The sequence below is a fragment of the Panthera leo genome, chromosome D3 (assembly GCF_018350215.1).
Source record: "Panthera leo isolate Ple1 chromosome D3, P.leo_Ple1_pat1.1, whole genome shotgun sequence".
Taxonomy (NCBI): domain Eukaryota; kingdom Metazoa; phylum Chordata; class Mammalia; order Carnivora; family Felidae; genus Panthera; species Panthera leo.
Genome location: NC_056690.1, coordinates 77,083,877 through 77,098,578, shown reverse-complemented (window position 1 = coordinate 77,098,578; position 14,702 = coordinate 77,083,877). Strand labels below are relative to the sequence as shown.

General features: G+C 52.2%; 1 protein-coding gene across 1 annotated transcript in view; it reads left to right on the top strand.

The window, feature by feature from the left end:
* ALPK2 (alpha kinase 2) overlaps positions 1-14,433 on the top strand; it is a 104,860-nt gene extending 90,427 nt beyond the window's left edge. Inside the window, exon 13 of the mRNA XM_042910585.1 lies at positions 12,777-14,433. Coding sequence (XP_042766519.1) covers positions 12,777-13,005 — 229 coding nt within the window. The 3' untranslated portion in view covers positions 13,006-14,433. The remainder of the gene's footprint in view (positions 1-12,776) is intronic.
* Positions 14,434-14,702: the final 269 nt, after the last annotated feature.

Below are 14,702 nucleotides of genomic sequence, written 5' to 3'. Positions count from 1 at the left end.
CCGGGGTTCCAAACACCTGCCGGGCACACATACTGGGAAGCTATGTGGGCAGGTAGGTTTCTTGTCCTGACTGTGGATGATAGATGTTCTAGGGGTGAATTCAATTCACTTCTGTCACTTACATAAAATATTTATGGACTTTGTTCTCTCAGGGAAACACATTTGTTTCCTAACTTTGAAACAAACAAGAACTCTGGAAATGCACTTCAAGATTAATTACTAACAGGACCGCCCCGGCAGGGGTGGGGGGGGGGGTGGGGGGGACCATGCCAGCATTATTGGGATTTCTTTCAATTATGAATATTCCATTTTTCTACCTTTGATAGCTTCACTATTAGAAGCCTCTTAAATTTTTTTTTTTTTGTACTTGAACGCAGTGAATTCGATTGGCACATTTTTAATGTATTTCTGTTCTCTCTTATCCACAAAAGCCCTTCAGGCGACTCCCACGCTTTCCTGGTGGTGGTTTCAGGAGCACATGGCTGGGGGAGAGCAGTGATGAGTTACTTTGGTTGTGGTGATGGCTTCGTTTTCCCAGTTTAGTGTGGGGTGTTGCTCTGTCCGGTGTGGGATATGCCCGGTCGGCCCTGCAGCATTTTCCCGGGTCATCTCTTGAACCACTGTGCCTTCTCTCTGCTCTGCGCGACCGCCATTGAGGAGAAAGCAGGCTCTTTGTGGTTCTTGGTGAAAATAAAGTTCTGGGTTGGAGCTACCACGGTTTTGGCCCACCCCTGCTGTTCCCACGCGCGGAGACTGTCTGTTTCGAGGAGGGAATAGACGGCAAGTGGCTTTAGAAGGGACGCATGCCTTGGGTTTTGTTACTGTTCAGGTATGGTGACGCCAGTCCTTTTCTAGATTGAAAAAGAAAACGATGGCCACTGAAAAGGTTTGTTGCCCACGGTCCCCAAGAGGGCCAGGCCCTGGGGTCCCCACAGGGAGGCACCACGGTCAGCCAGGAGGCAGGAGGAGTGTGGGGAAAACATGAGCCACGGCTTTTAGCTGGTTTTCCAGGGAAGGAAAGGGCGAGGCAGGGAAGGCAAGCTGGGAATTGGCTGGTTTGAAAAGCTTCAGTAGGCTCGGGGTCGGGGAGGGGGCTGCCCTAGTTGTCTAGCCCCTGCCCCGGTGCTAATATAGGGCAGGTATGAGACCTCAGTAGAAGAGGTGGTGGGAACAGGGGTTTTAGAGAGAGACTTGGGTTCAAATCTTGCTCATGCCATTTGCTTCTGACTCTCCCATTGCTTCTTGTATTATAGGCATTTGTCTGGCCCTTGGGATGGGGGACCTACATCCTGGTTTGCCTGGGACAGTGCAGTTTTTATGCTGGCTATCCTAGCATCCATCTAGTTAGTCATTTTCTCCTGGACAAATTTCCCCATTTAGAAAATAAATTACGGGTGCCTGGGTGGCTCAGTGGGTTGGGCGTCTGGTTTCGGCTCAGGTCATGATCTCGCGGTTTGTGGGATTGAGCCCCACGTCGGGCTCTGTGCTGACAGCTCAGAGCCTGGAGCCTTGGATTCTGTGTCTCCCTGTCTCTTTGCCCCTCCCCCACTCACGCTATCTCTCTGTCTCTCAAAAATAAATAAAATATAAAAAAAAAAATTTTTTAAAAGAAAAGAAATTATAGCATGCTATTTGTAAAGGGATTTCTCTGGACCTCAGAAGCACTTCCTAAGTAGGGCAGACCCCATGTTCTCTGGGGGACACTGTAAACTCAGCATCATGCTCACCTGGTTTGAATGCTGAGTTCTCATCTTATCAGCTATGTGGTCACGTGACTTTAAATTCTGGAAGCACTGATCTACAGGATGGGGACACAGGGTGTCTTGAGGATTCCCCCTCCTCCCCCCCCCCCCCCCCCCCCCCGCCGCCGTTAATCGACATCCAGGCCCTGAAGCTCGTATGCAGGCAATAAACATTGGTGATAAACATTGGTGTCCTTTCCCCCTCTTGCCTCAGCCTGACACTAACACCAATGCTGACCTGACACTGACATCATACCATTCTTTAGAACAACTTTGTACCAAAACAAAGCAGAAGTTTCAAAAACTAAGGCAAGCTTAAGAGCGTGATTAAGACATCTTTTAAAAGCGTCTTAACAGTCTCCGGGAACTCATTGCACGTTTTTCTCCTAATTTAAAAAGAAATCCAATCCCTTGGTTTTGTTCTCTAATGTGACTTATCTGGCCCGGGACAGCTGCCCAAGACCCATTACCGGAGCTGATGGCTGGAGCCCAGCGCAAAATGTCTATAAAGTATCACTTACGGCCTTCCCTCCCAAGGAGTGGTCACAGAGGAGGAGGTGCGAGAGAAGGGAATTCTGAGAGCTTTAGAAGGGGTATTAGATCATCTTGTCCGTTGTTTTTCTGAAACTTTTCTGTAAACTTTTCCTAAGTTTGCAATTTCCACCCCCCACAAGAAACGTTTCTTAGAAGCCGGTTTAAAAAACTGATCAAAGGGGGACCCTCAGAGTGTAAGGAGTGGTTGGGAGTTCTCTTTGGAGGCCCCTCGGAACCCCTGTGCTCTGGATTGAGAACCGACAGCCACATCCCGCCTCCTTACTTCCCAAGTGAGGAGCATAGCACTGTGTGAAGTAAGGCGCCCCGAGGAAGAGGGGCAGACCCTCAACATTTGGAGCCGAGATTCAATTGAAGAAACGCTCCAGTGGAAGCCGGTGGAAGCCCGGGCTGCCAAATGGAGCCCAAAGCGGGGAGACTTGGAAAGGGTTCTGATTCTGAGGCAGCTCGAAGACAGGCTGAGAAGGCTCCAGGTGGGAAACAGTAGCAAGCAGGGAGGAGAAAGTTGGGGAGCGTTGCAGAGGCCAGCGGGCCTCCAGAGAGCAGGAGGGACGAACGGTGGCCGATGACATGCTTTTCTTGATTCACAGCAAGCGCCCCCACGGGCTTAGTTCGTCCATGCTGGAAAGAGAAGAGCCTGGGGAATGGGCATGGTCTTAAGAAGCGGTGTTCCTTGTAGGCGGCCTTATACACGGTCTTTAATCACGTGAGGAAGAACACAAGGCATGGGTGGGAGGACTGCTGAGGCCAATCTGACTTACTTTACAACTAATTAATAATAATGCACAGGGGCACCTGGCTGGCCCAGTTGGAAGAGCCTGTGAGTCTTGATCTCAGGGTCGTGAGTTCGAGCCCCAGGCTGGGAGTAGAGATTACTAAAAACAAACTTAAAAATTTTTATTTTTAAATAATAAATAATACACTGTATTGTTTAGAACAGAAGAAGATCTCCCAAATTTAGGGCCTTTTTCTGGCCAGCAGTGGTCAGGGTCTTTTGCGGGAAGAGAAGCCATTGTGGCATTTAAAGAAAATAGTCCCTTATGTCTCAGTCTCCACCGTATGCACGAGTGAGACAAGGGCAGAGAGCGAGGGAGGCACAGAATCTGAGGCAGGTTCTAGGCTCTGAGCCGTCAGCACAGAGCCCGAGGCGGGGCTCGAACTCAAAAACTGCAAGATCGTGACCTGAGCCAAAGTCAGATGCTCGACCGACTGAGCTACCCAGGTGCCCCGTGACTTACTTGTTTTAATTCAGCTTTGCCTGGTAGTATGGCCCTTAAAGCAGAAGTATGTCCTATCTCTCCTGGGAGCCAGCGACGGGAACATGTGTGAAAACGCATCACCTGTACCTCAGTGCCTGTCATCTTTCAGCAGTGGCGAGTGCGAGAACCTCAAGTTACACAGCATGGCAAACAGCACGGTCACAGCCTAATAAGCCATTTTCTAGACAGACCCAGGATACTGATGGGAGAGTTGAACATTTTTCCGATTTGAAATTGCTTCGCCATGTAGAATTCTTTGAAGGGGAAAATTAGGACAATGCCTAATTCTATAACTGGAGAAATTAGAAGTGGAACCAAAGCAAAACCAGTGCCAACCAACGCTCGCAGGGGAGCAGACCTGCACGTGTCACAGTCTGTCCTGCAAACACACCCACCTCCCCAGCCAGCAGCTGATGAATTTCTGGGGAGATGGCGTGATTGGGATTAGCCACCAGAGGGCGCCAGAGCCAATATGTTTTTCAACCCTTTATAGAAGGCTCAAAAAAAAAACCCCAAACTCATTTTTATGTTGCCAGATTGAAGTAAAACAAAGAGTACCCTGAGCAGATTTCTTCCCAGTTGGTAAGCATTGAACCAAAATCGGTTTGATATGAGTAGCCACAAAGGACAAAGGACAAAGGACACTCCCCAGGGGGACCACCAGTTAGCTATCCTGAAATGTGTGGCGATGTCTGGTGTCCCTGACATGGAAACCGAATTCCGGAGACCCTGGACAGAATGGCAAATGGCTTGCTCCCTGCGGAAGGGCAGTAAGGACCTAAACGACATGGTAAGGAGCATGGTAAGGACAGTTGCCTGGAGAAAGCAGGTTCTACTGATGTCATTGTGTCCAGCTCTCATCCTACAAGCCATGAAAAAGAGGAGAGACAAAAAAGGACTGCCACCTTCAGTTGGGCTGAGTTCCAGAAAAAAAAAAAAAGGCTCTTCCCTCACTGCCCACCGTGAGCCTCGTGTGCCCATGGGCGGTCGTCACAAGTCTGGGACCCCACTGTACCTGGAGAGAAAGGGGCAGTGCAAATTTGGGATTTGTATTCAATAGGATTTGTATTGAAGATACACAGCTCTACGGCAGGCTTGTGTGCACACATGTGCACGGTGTGTGTGTGTGTGTGTGGTGACTCCAGGCGGGCTAGCTAACTCTCCAGGCGGGCGCGTGACTCTGCCAGGAAAGGAGGAAACCAAGGGACTTGGGAACAGAATTTCCCGACATCATGTGAGTGCTTCTCACAGCAGGGCTGTGGCTGTAGAACCCACACGTTCTAGCTGACTGGCCAAGGCGGGCTTCAGAGGACAGCCTTTCAGTCTGAGGGACCTGAGAAAGGCGCTTTGCCCCCTAAATGTCCGCTTTCCCCCGTTGCCCTCCTTGTCATCTACCCTGGAAGGCAGTCTGCATCCCATCTCAATCTGATCAAGCCATCTCGCGGTGGAGCCGGTTGGCCAGTGGCTGGTTTGTTTGGCCAGTCTTGGCCATCAAGGAGGTCTGGGGGCCCACGAAGGGAACATTTACCTTCCCCTCCCTGCCACGATTTTGGCAAGGCATTGCTACTAGCAATGTTCTCGGTGTGAGTTCAGAGTCTCCTGGACCCAGGAGTCAGCAAGGACATACCCGTTCCACGGAGTGGGAATAGCGTGGCAGCTTCCTGGTCTTTGCCCCAAAGTCTTTCAGATGACAGTACGGTTGGAGTTGGGGGGTTCTTCCCATGCCTCAGCACTACCCACCCCCTGGCCCCGCCCAGTCACCCCCAGGACCCGAGGACCCACAGCCAGGCTCCTCATCCTTTGTCATCCAGCCTCAGAGGCACGTCTGAACCAAAAGACCATCTGGAGAGATTGCTGGATGTGAGGTCGGCAGCTGCAGGACAAACCTGGGAGACGGTAGGAGGGAAATGGAAGATGAGGACGCAGTGAGGGCCGAGAGGGTTCACGAGCGCCTGACACCAGAGGGCTGGAGGAAGCCCAGAACTGTCCGGAAAGGAGCCACCAGTGCTCTCAGGAAGGTCCGAGCAGAGCACAGCGGAGCTAGGTTGCCCGAACCGAAGAGGGGGGTGTGCAGAGATGCCACGGACTCAAGTGTGTTAATAGAAGAGAAGACAGGAAGGCTTCTAGAAGGTAGCTGGAAAAAGGAGTGGTGTGTGTGTGTGTGTGTGTGTCTGTGTGTGTAGCCCAGAGAGAAGTAAAGAACGAGGGGCTCACTGTGGACTGATAGGATTTTGGGGCTTGTCCCATAAAGAAGGTCCCTCAGTCAGCGCTGGCCGGTCCTGAGCACACTCAGTGTGGCCGGCACTCCCCCCTCCTCCTGCCCCAGGCATCTGATGGTGAAACCCTGATCCCCTTTGGCCTTGACTGCCCAGCCCCGTGCCCTAAAGAGGCTCCCCCCTCCGCAGCTAAAATGGGGGGCGGGCGTTGGGAATCCCAACTCTGGGATCTGAGGACGGTGGCTGACTCTCGGACCGCCTATTTCATGGCTGTCTTGCCTCCAGTGTCCCCTCCTTGGCCTCTGTGTCCCGACTTCAGTTTGTGTCTCAGATATTAAGGAGAGGACTCCATGCTTCCTCCACACCCACGGGGACGAGACTTATGGTCTCCAGAATGGAGCACGGACCATCACGGAGGCTCAGTTCTCCCTCGCCTCCCCAGGGCCCCGGCCCTGCTCCCTCGGGGATCACAGCCCAGAGCCCCTCCTGGTTTGGGCATGCCTTCAGAAGCAAGACAGCAGGAGCCGTGCAAGCGTTCAGGGCTTCTGGAATGCCCCTGCCAGCAGAAGCAGAGAACCAGACTCGTGGGCTGCATTTGTCCTCCTGTCTTTACGTTTCCCCCTTTTTTTTCCAGCCTGGGCAGAAGTCAGAGAAGTGCCAGGGCCTGTTTCCATGGTAGCAGCCCCCTGCTGTAACTGGGGGCTGAGGGAGGGGCCGGAGAGGAGGCGTGAGGGCAGAGAGTGGGCAGGGGGGAGCAGTGGGGGCTGGGAGCCAAGGGGAGGAGCTGGGGTGGGTTCTCGGGGTTGTGGGACCGCTTGAGCAGCCCTGTGACCGCGGCTCTGACTTACCCTGGGGGCGGCGTGGGAAACTGCCCGACACGGGCACGGGCGGGGCGCAAGGACAGCCACAGGGAGGCTAGAGCCGTAGCAGTGGTGGCCGGACCAGGGTTTCCATGGTGTTTGTGGGGGTGGGGTGCAAAGAGCAAGGGAGGAAGGTCAGCTTGTACAAGGCAACCTCAGAATGCAATTTGTATAGAAAACACAGATTTGGTTACATTACAGCGTCCCCACCCCCCAAAGAGCTCAGTGACTCTGACAGAAGCACTTTCAAAGGGATCTATGTGCTGTTAAATAATCTTGGGAAACCCTGGGTTGAATAAGTGTAGGAGGTTTCTTTGGTGTGAGGCTTCATAGGGGTGTTTAAAGAGCCAACGTGTGATTGGAAGGCCCGCGGGGGCAGGGAGAAAGATTATGCAATATTAATCACAGAGCTTATGCCACAGGATTATTTTCTATTTCAAAGCATCTTGTGGGACTTACTGCTCCATATTTTAGGAAATGCCGACCCACGGGAAAAATCACATAGCATGGCTCACGGAGCCTTCCAGAAACGTCCTCTGGCCTCAGCTCTCCTCAGAACACCTGCCTTGCTGAGGACATCCTCTGCCTTAGCACCTTCGCCCGTGCTCTCCCCTCTGCCAGATAAACCCCAAGCCGTCCTTCCTGTGTGAATCCTTCTTAGGACCCGCCACGCAGTGGGAAAACCCCCATCTCTCAGGTCCCTGGAGGTGTTTATCACGGCATAGTGTAATTATTTGTTTATGGGTCTGTCTTCCCTACAAGAGGGCCAGCTTCTGGAAAAGCTGAATCCTTTTTAATCCCCCTGAATGAAAAAACGAAAGAACAAATAAAGAAATGGAGGGTGTTGATGGGAGTGCAAGAATATTAGATGGTTCCAGAGTGGGGGGCTTCCCAGGGCCCCTCCTTTTACATGTAGATGGCAATCTGTTCCACCTGTTCATAAATCCAGCCCAGGCTTTGCTGTATACACACACACACACACACACACACACCCTGAAACAAAAGGTTTATTTCAATTCCTCACCCCCGTCTTCAGCCTGAATTCCGTGTCCTTGTAGTCATTCCCTATAAATTAAAATTTTCTTCAGAAAGGATATCACACTAAAACTTCTGTTGTAAAGAGTCTCTGCCTTGCTTCTGCAAAGCTTACCAACGAATGGCAATTCAATTCTATTGCTCTTCCTTGTCCCACCGAGTTTTCTTTAACGGATCCCTTCTTAAGCCAGACCAAAAAAAAAAAAAAAAAAAAAACCACCTTAATTTGTTCAACACAGCCAGATCTGGAAGTTTCTGCCACTTGGCTCCACCCGCTCCCCCTCTCCAGGTGTGTTTGGAGGCAATAGGAGGCACGGGGGAGCGGTGATAAGCTGAGAGAGAAGCCGACCCTGCCGTCAGTTGACGATTTTTGCATGAGCCCCTTGTCAAGATGAGAGAAGGCAGGAATAATTTCTCAGCAAGCAATCAGACTAGTTGCCTGGCTGGCAACACATAGTGAGGACTGAATAAATCCGTGCCGAGTCAGGGCAGGATTGTAGAAATAGAGAGCTTCCTAGCCCCTCCAGAAGCAGGCTCTGGGATGTTGTATGACCCAAGTTTCAAGGACAAACGATACACCTGTGTCCCGACTTAACTATGAAGGCACCGGGGCTCCTGGGTGGCTCAGTCAGTTGAGTGTCCGACTCTTGGTTTCAGTTCATGTCACGATCCTAGGGTCATGGGATCGAGCCCTGCGTCCAGCTCTGCCCTGAGTGTGGAGCCTGCTTAAGAATCTCTGTCTCTCCCTTTGCCCCTCTTCCCCTCCCACACGTCGCTCTAAAATAAAAAATAAAAAAAAAAAACTCTTAAAAAATTAATTAATTAATTAAAAGGTGTCTCCAAGGTCCAAAGGGGTGGTGGACTTGAGGTCTTCATGCTTTAGTTTGTCTCCTTACTCCTTGGGATTCCTGGACCAGTGGCATCAGCAGCCCCTCAGAATTCATTAGAAGTGCAGGAGCTCAGACCCATCCCAGACCTTCTGAGACCAAACTGGCATTTAAAAAAAAAATTTTTTTTTGATGTTTATTTATTTTTGAGAGAGAGAGAGAGAGAGACAGTACCAGCCAGGGAGGGGCAGAGAGAGAGAGGGAGACACAGAATCCGAAGCAGGCTCCAGGTTCTGAGCTGTCGGCCCAGAGCCCGACGCGGGGCTGGAACTCGCCAGCTGTGAGATCGTGACCCGGGCCGAAGTCGGATGCTCAACCCACTGAGCCACCCAGGTGTCCCCCACACCGGCATTTTAACAACATTCCTGGGTAATTTATATGCACCACCCCCATCCGAGGGGAAGTTATTTAAGAAAAGGCCCCACTGAGTGCTGTTCAGTGGAAGGAATTTATGGTTCTTCTTCTGGAGGCAGTGAGGGAGGACGGGCAGATTAACTTAAAGTGATGGGCTGGAAAATTACACTAACTTGAGGTTACGGATAAAAAGACCCAGTGAGTAAAACTGCACAGAGCTAAGCTTTCTAACAATGGAAGCGTGTGAAGTTCTATGAGGTGCTTTATCCCGTTGCATTGGATTCCCAGGGCCACCGTAACAAATGACCAGAAGCTGGGTGGCTCAGAACAACAGATATTTATTCTCTCGCGTTCTGGTCGCCAGGAGTCCAATCCCAGTGTCAGAAGAGTGGGTTCCTTCTGGAGGTTGTGAGGGAGGATGCACCCCACGCCTCTCTCCTGGCTTCCTGAGGTGGCGGTCAACCCTTCGCATTCCCAGCCTTGTGGACGTGCCTCTCCAGTCTCTGCCTCTGTCATCGCACGGTCTTCTCCCTGCGCGTCTGTATCTGCTCTCCCCTTCTTACATAGACGCCCACGATACTGGGTTAAGGGCCCACCCTACTCCCGTGTGACCTCATCTTAATGACATCTATACTAACCCTATTTTTTTTTTTAGGGCTTATTTATTTTTGAGGTGGGGGAGGGGGCAGAGAGAGAGGGAGACAGAGGATCTGAAGCGGGCTCTGTGCAGACAGCAGAGAGCCCGACTCAGGGGCTCGAACTCACAAACTGTGAGATCACGACCTGAGCTGAAGCCAGATGCTTAATCGACTGAGCCACCCAAGCGCCATATTCTGAGGTTCTAGGAAGGACGTGCCATTTGGGGGAGATACTGTCCAGCCTTGTGCATCTGTCTAACAAGATCAACGGGGGTGAGTGCAGTGGGGATAATGCTGGAGAGAGGCCAGGGTATTTCAGATTCACGGTCCCCTCTACTCCTCGTGGCTCGTGTGGCATGGAAGGCGGACCACAAGCAGCAGAACCTGGACACCCCATTGCTTGGTGTCGGAAAGAGAGCTTGGCGTCCTTTGAAACGCTCCGGCTTAATTGATCTCGGAACACAAAGGATGTGGCCTTGTTTCCTTTTAAGGCGTCAGCGATGGCTGTGAGTTTGAGAGAACCAGAAGTCATGGCCGAAGCCCAGCATCGCTGACTGAGACCATCACCAGGTTGAGAAAGGGGAAAGATTTTTAATTCTGTGGATGCTAGGTAGCCAGAAAAGGTCTACAGCTGTGATAGGCGAGGGATGGGAGTTCATTATTGTGTGACGTGCCAAGTTGATCGTCCAAAGTTGGACCAAGAGAGAAAGGGAAGTCCCGAAATGTGATCTGGAGGCCCCCTTGGGCCAAGGTGAGGTAGCTCTGGGGACGGGGCTTCTATCCACCTGTTTCCTTGGCCTTTATTGAAAAGCCTCCCCTGGACAGGTATGTCGGGAATCAGTATCCTGGGAGAGATCACAGTCTGTGCGGAGAGGTGAGGCACACCCTGAATTCTGAGAAGTGGATGTCGTTCTCCTAAAGATGGAGGGAAGTGGTTGGAGGTGTTTCTCCTCGCGGTGAGGGCGGGAGCAGGGAGGACTCCACGAGAATGCACTTGAGCTAGGGCTTTTGGGGAGCCGGGGGCGGAGAAAGACCGGGGTTCCTCGACTGAGCAGAGCAACCTTCCCTGTAAAGCCTCACCATTGCCCACGGCGGCTCTTGTGACATCCAGCGGTCCCTGCTGCCCTACTCTGGCTTTCCGTGAGGACTCTAAAGAAAGAGGGACAGGGGCGCCTGGGTGGCTCAGTCGTTGAAGCGGCCGACTTCGGCTCAGGTCATGATCTCGCGGTCCGTGGGTTCGAGCCCCGCGTCGGGCTCTGTGCTGACGGCTCAGAGCCTGGAGCCTGTTTCAGATTCTGTGTCTCCCTCTTTCTCTGACCCTCCCCCATTCATGCTCTGTCTCTCTCTGTCTCAAAAATAAATAAACGTTAAAAAAAAATTTTATAAAAAAAGAAAGAAAGAAAGAAAGAAAGAAAGAGGGACATAGAGGAAAGGAAGGTGCCAGATTTCCGGGAAGAGGTCTGGGCCCTCAGGGGCTACTGGAGAGGACAGACCCTGCTGGGCTGCCCGAAGTCCTGCTTCTTCGTCCACACTCAGTCTTTCCCATTCCAGAGCATGGGAACCATTATAAAAGGGCTCGCTTCGTACCCAGCATTACACACTTGGCCGCCAGACGACGCTTAAGAAGCGACAATCGAATTTTCTGGGAGGTCCCAGGGTGAGTTAGTGATTTTTCCCTGCAGAGACTAGATGTTGTCTGAGTGTTTAAAAGCCTCCGGGTGGCCTGAGACGGGTGGCCGTGATGTGTTTCCAGGGATGTGCTTCAACAGGGAGGCTGCCCCTGCCCATGACCTTCCTGGTTTGTCTGAGGCGGGAGGCCTCCCCCCAGCAGGAGGACGGGTTTGGCTTTCCATCACGTCTGATGAGCACAGGCCCACGCGGCCTCGCGGCCTGCCAGGGGTGCTCAGGCGCCAGAGAAATGCAGTGGGGCTGACATTTCCGCCTGTCACGCCATGTCCTATGGAAGATAGAGATGTAAAGATGATGAGGTTAGCAGTGGAGAATTTTCCTACCCTGCTGGATTCAGCCCCTGTCTTGAGCGGACTTTTTCTTCCAGGAGGGAGCTTGACTTTTAGAAACCAAGGCATTTCTCACAAGCAAAAATGGACTGCGGGCTCCTGCAGGGGTGAGGGGGGGCAGAACGTTCCCTCACAGGGAGGAGGAGGAGGAGGAGGAGGAGGAGGAGGAGGAGGGAGCAGGCTGCGTCTATAACAAACTGGTCAAGACAGAGCTGCTCTGGTTCCAGAGATGAAAGGAACCTTCCACTCCCCTAAGAGCTTCCAACCCGGCGTGGATTTCACGGGGAAAAAGCGCACAGTCTCGGTCCCCATTCATTCCAGGTTTCCTTGACCTTCGTGGTTTCTACCAGCAAATGAAAGAGGCCGGGTTTCGTGTTTGTCCTATTAATCAGCCGTGGCCAGAACTGTCCCCCAGCCAGCAGGGCCCGCCGTGAAAAGGGCCCTGGGCTTTGTCGAACACGGGCTCCATCATCGTGGTCTCGATGCCTCCATCATTTTTGAACGAGGAGCCCATGGTTTCCTTTTGTTCGGGGGCCTCACAAATCATGCCGAACGTTCTGTGTGCTGGGCTCACCCCCGCTCCCCCGTTTACCTGCCTCATCCTTCAATGTCGCCTTCCACATCCCTGCCACGGGACGGCCTGTGATGATATTGGTCATGACAGTAACTCGGCCCATGAGTTCAAGCCCCACATCAGGCTTTCTGCTGTCAGTGCAGAGCCTGCTTCAGGTTCTCTCTCTCTCTCGCTCTCTCTCTCAAAAATAAATAAAAATATTTAAGCAAGAGAAAATTCTAAACTAAATAATGTCTTCCAGCCCCAACGTTATAGAATTTTTTTTTATTCAGAACCTCTGGGCGGGATAGGGTGGCTTTCAGACTACCAAGAGATCTAGTTTTTATCAAGATGGTCCAGCACTAGTTACTATGACTAAAAGAAAAAGGCAAATAGTATGCTGTTTCATTGGAACCGTAAGCATCTAGAACACTTGTACGATCACAGGCCTTTGGTCTGGAATGTGCATGCCTGTGGGCCTCGGCCTTTACTTAATCCCACAGGCTTTGTTTCTCCTGTCAATAGTTGTGGCGGAACATTCGGCCATCCTTGCCCGGGGTCGGAATCAATGTGTTTTCCATCTCCCATTAGTTTCCCCTTCGAAGGCTGGTGAAAGTGTCCCGTGTTTTAACAAGTATGTGTCCTTCTACCCAAACCCACAGGTACAAAGGATTTAAAGGCAACTGTTCCATGACCTTCATCGATCAGTTTAAAGCCCTACACCAGTGTAACAAGTATTGTAAAATGCTGGGCCTGACATCACTTCAAAACAACAGCCAGAAACAGAAGAAGCCGGCCGTCACGAAAAGCAGAATTCAGCCAAACTCCACAACCGCAAAGAAGGTGGTGCCCGGGAGCCCAGCGGGAAAGAAAACCTCGCACCCCCTGTGAACGAACGGCCACCAGCTCGCGGCACATAGTCTTGTGGGCACACGTCTGAAAACGCTCGACAGAGAGCACCTAGCCTGCAGAGCGCCGGTGACGGTCCCACGTCCGACTGCCCGTGCCCCACGCTGCTCCCAAACTCATCGCCTGCTGTCTTCCCTGAGATGATTTCGGAGCAGGATTTGCGACCAGACGTGTGGAGAGGCGAAATCGACGGTCACTCTCAAAGACAGCCCAGCTTTGTACCCACCGGCTTCACGTTCTGTGTCTCTTTGTGTGGGTGCACATGGTTGCGTTGTCAGGGACTTGGTGCCCTGTCCACAGCCCCCCCCCCCCGCCCCCATTCCTAACCTTGGGATTTCTAGACGCCTCCAGCTGCTGTATCAACAGAAAACGTGAATTCCTTCATGGGGTCGAGTTGTCACGCTAGAGTGGAACGTCCTGTTGTGGCCAGAGGTGACTTCCAACAGAAGGGCCGTTTCCCTCATTAGTCGCACATCCGGCTATAATCCTCTGTGTCATTAAATTCACACTTACCCAGAAAGTGGGAGATGCAGAGATGAGCGCAGACCCTGGTTCTTTCGAATTGGTGCCATATTTCACATTCCCCCAGGATTAGCAATTTGGCCATTTCCTAATCAGTGTACCGGAGCACGAAGTATTTGCATCCCTGTTCTCTCCGCATTCTTCCGTCACAGTCTCTGTTCGATAGTGACCCTGCGCTATAAACCCCGCGGCTGACCCACGTCGGATCACACCGGAAGGTGGTGTGGAGCCTGCTGGGACCCCCCAGCTCCCCGGGAGCCTGGCCCCTCCCCGCATCCCACAGTCTCCTTTCCTGCCAGTTGGGGTCCTGCCCAGCTGTGGGGCAGAACGGCAGCGACCCACATCAGGCAGGAAGAAATGACATAGAGACTGCTCAGGGATGGTTTTATGCACCCCAAACCGAGAGAGAAAATGTCTGCCTCCCCACTGGTTTGTTGTGGTGGGTGTTAAAGTGACAATTTTTTAGAGCAGCTTTGGGCTTCCGGACAAATGAGCGGCAAGTATGGAGGGTTCCCAAACGCTCCCTCACCCCCTACTCCATCGTTTACCCCTGTTACTATCATCATGCGTCAGTGTGGACATTCGTCGCACTTGAGGAGCAAATGTTATACATCATGAGTCATTAAAGTCCACAGCGTACATTAGGGTTCACTCTTCGTACATTCTCTGGGTTTTGACACACATGTAACGACACATATCCACCATCACGGTACCCTACAGCGTGGTTCCTCTGCCCTACCGGTCCCCAGCGCCCCACGGATCCTTCCTTCCTTCCCCCGCCCCCGACTCCTGGTAGCCACTGGTCTCTCACCGTCCCCATCGTTCTGCTTTTTCCAGAACGCCATCTACAGTAGTTGGATGCCCACAGTGTGCGGCCTTCTTAGGTGATAGATTTCAACTACTCCCTGACCGTACCGTTAGGTCACCTCTGAGCAGCGTCATCGCTGCTTCTCAAATTGCAAGTTCGCACGGATCACCCGGGGCTCTTGTGAAAATGCAGGTTCTCGTTCAGTAAATGTGGGGACGGGGGCGAGGTTCTGCATTTCTGGCACGCCCAGGGGCTCCCCGTCCAGCCGGGGACCACACTTGGAGAGAGCGTCACACCACAGATAGAAGGGTCCTGAAATGCCGAGGGGCCGGACCTCCTAGAATTCAAA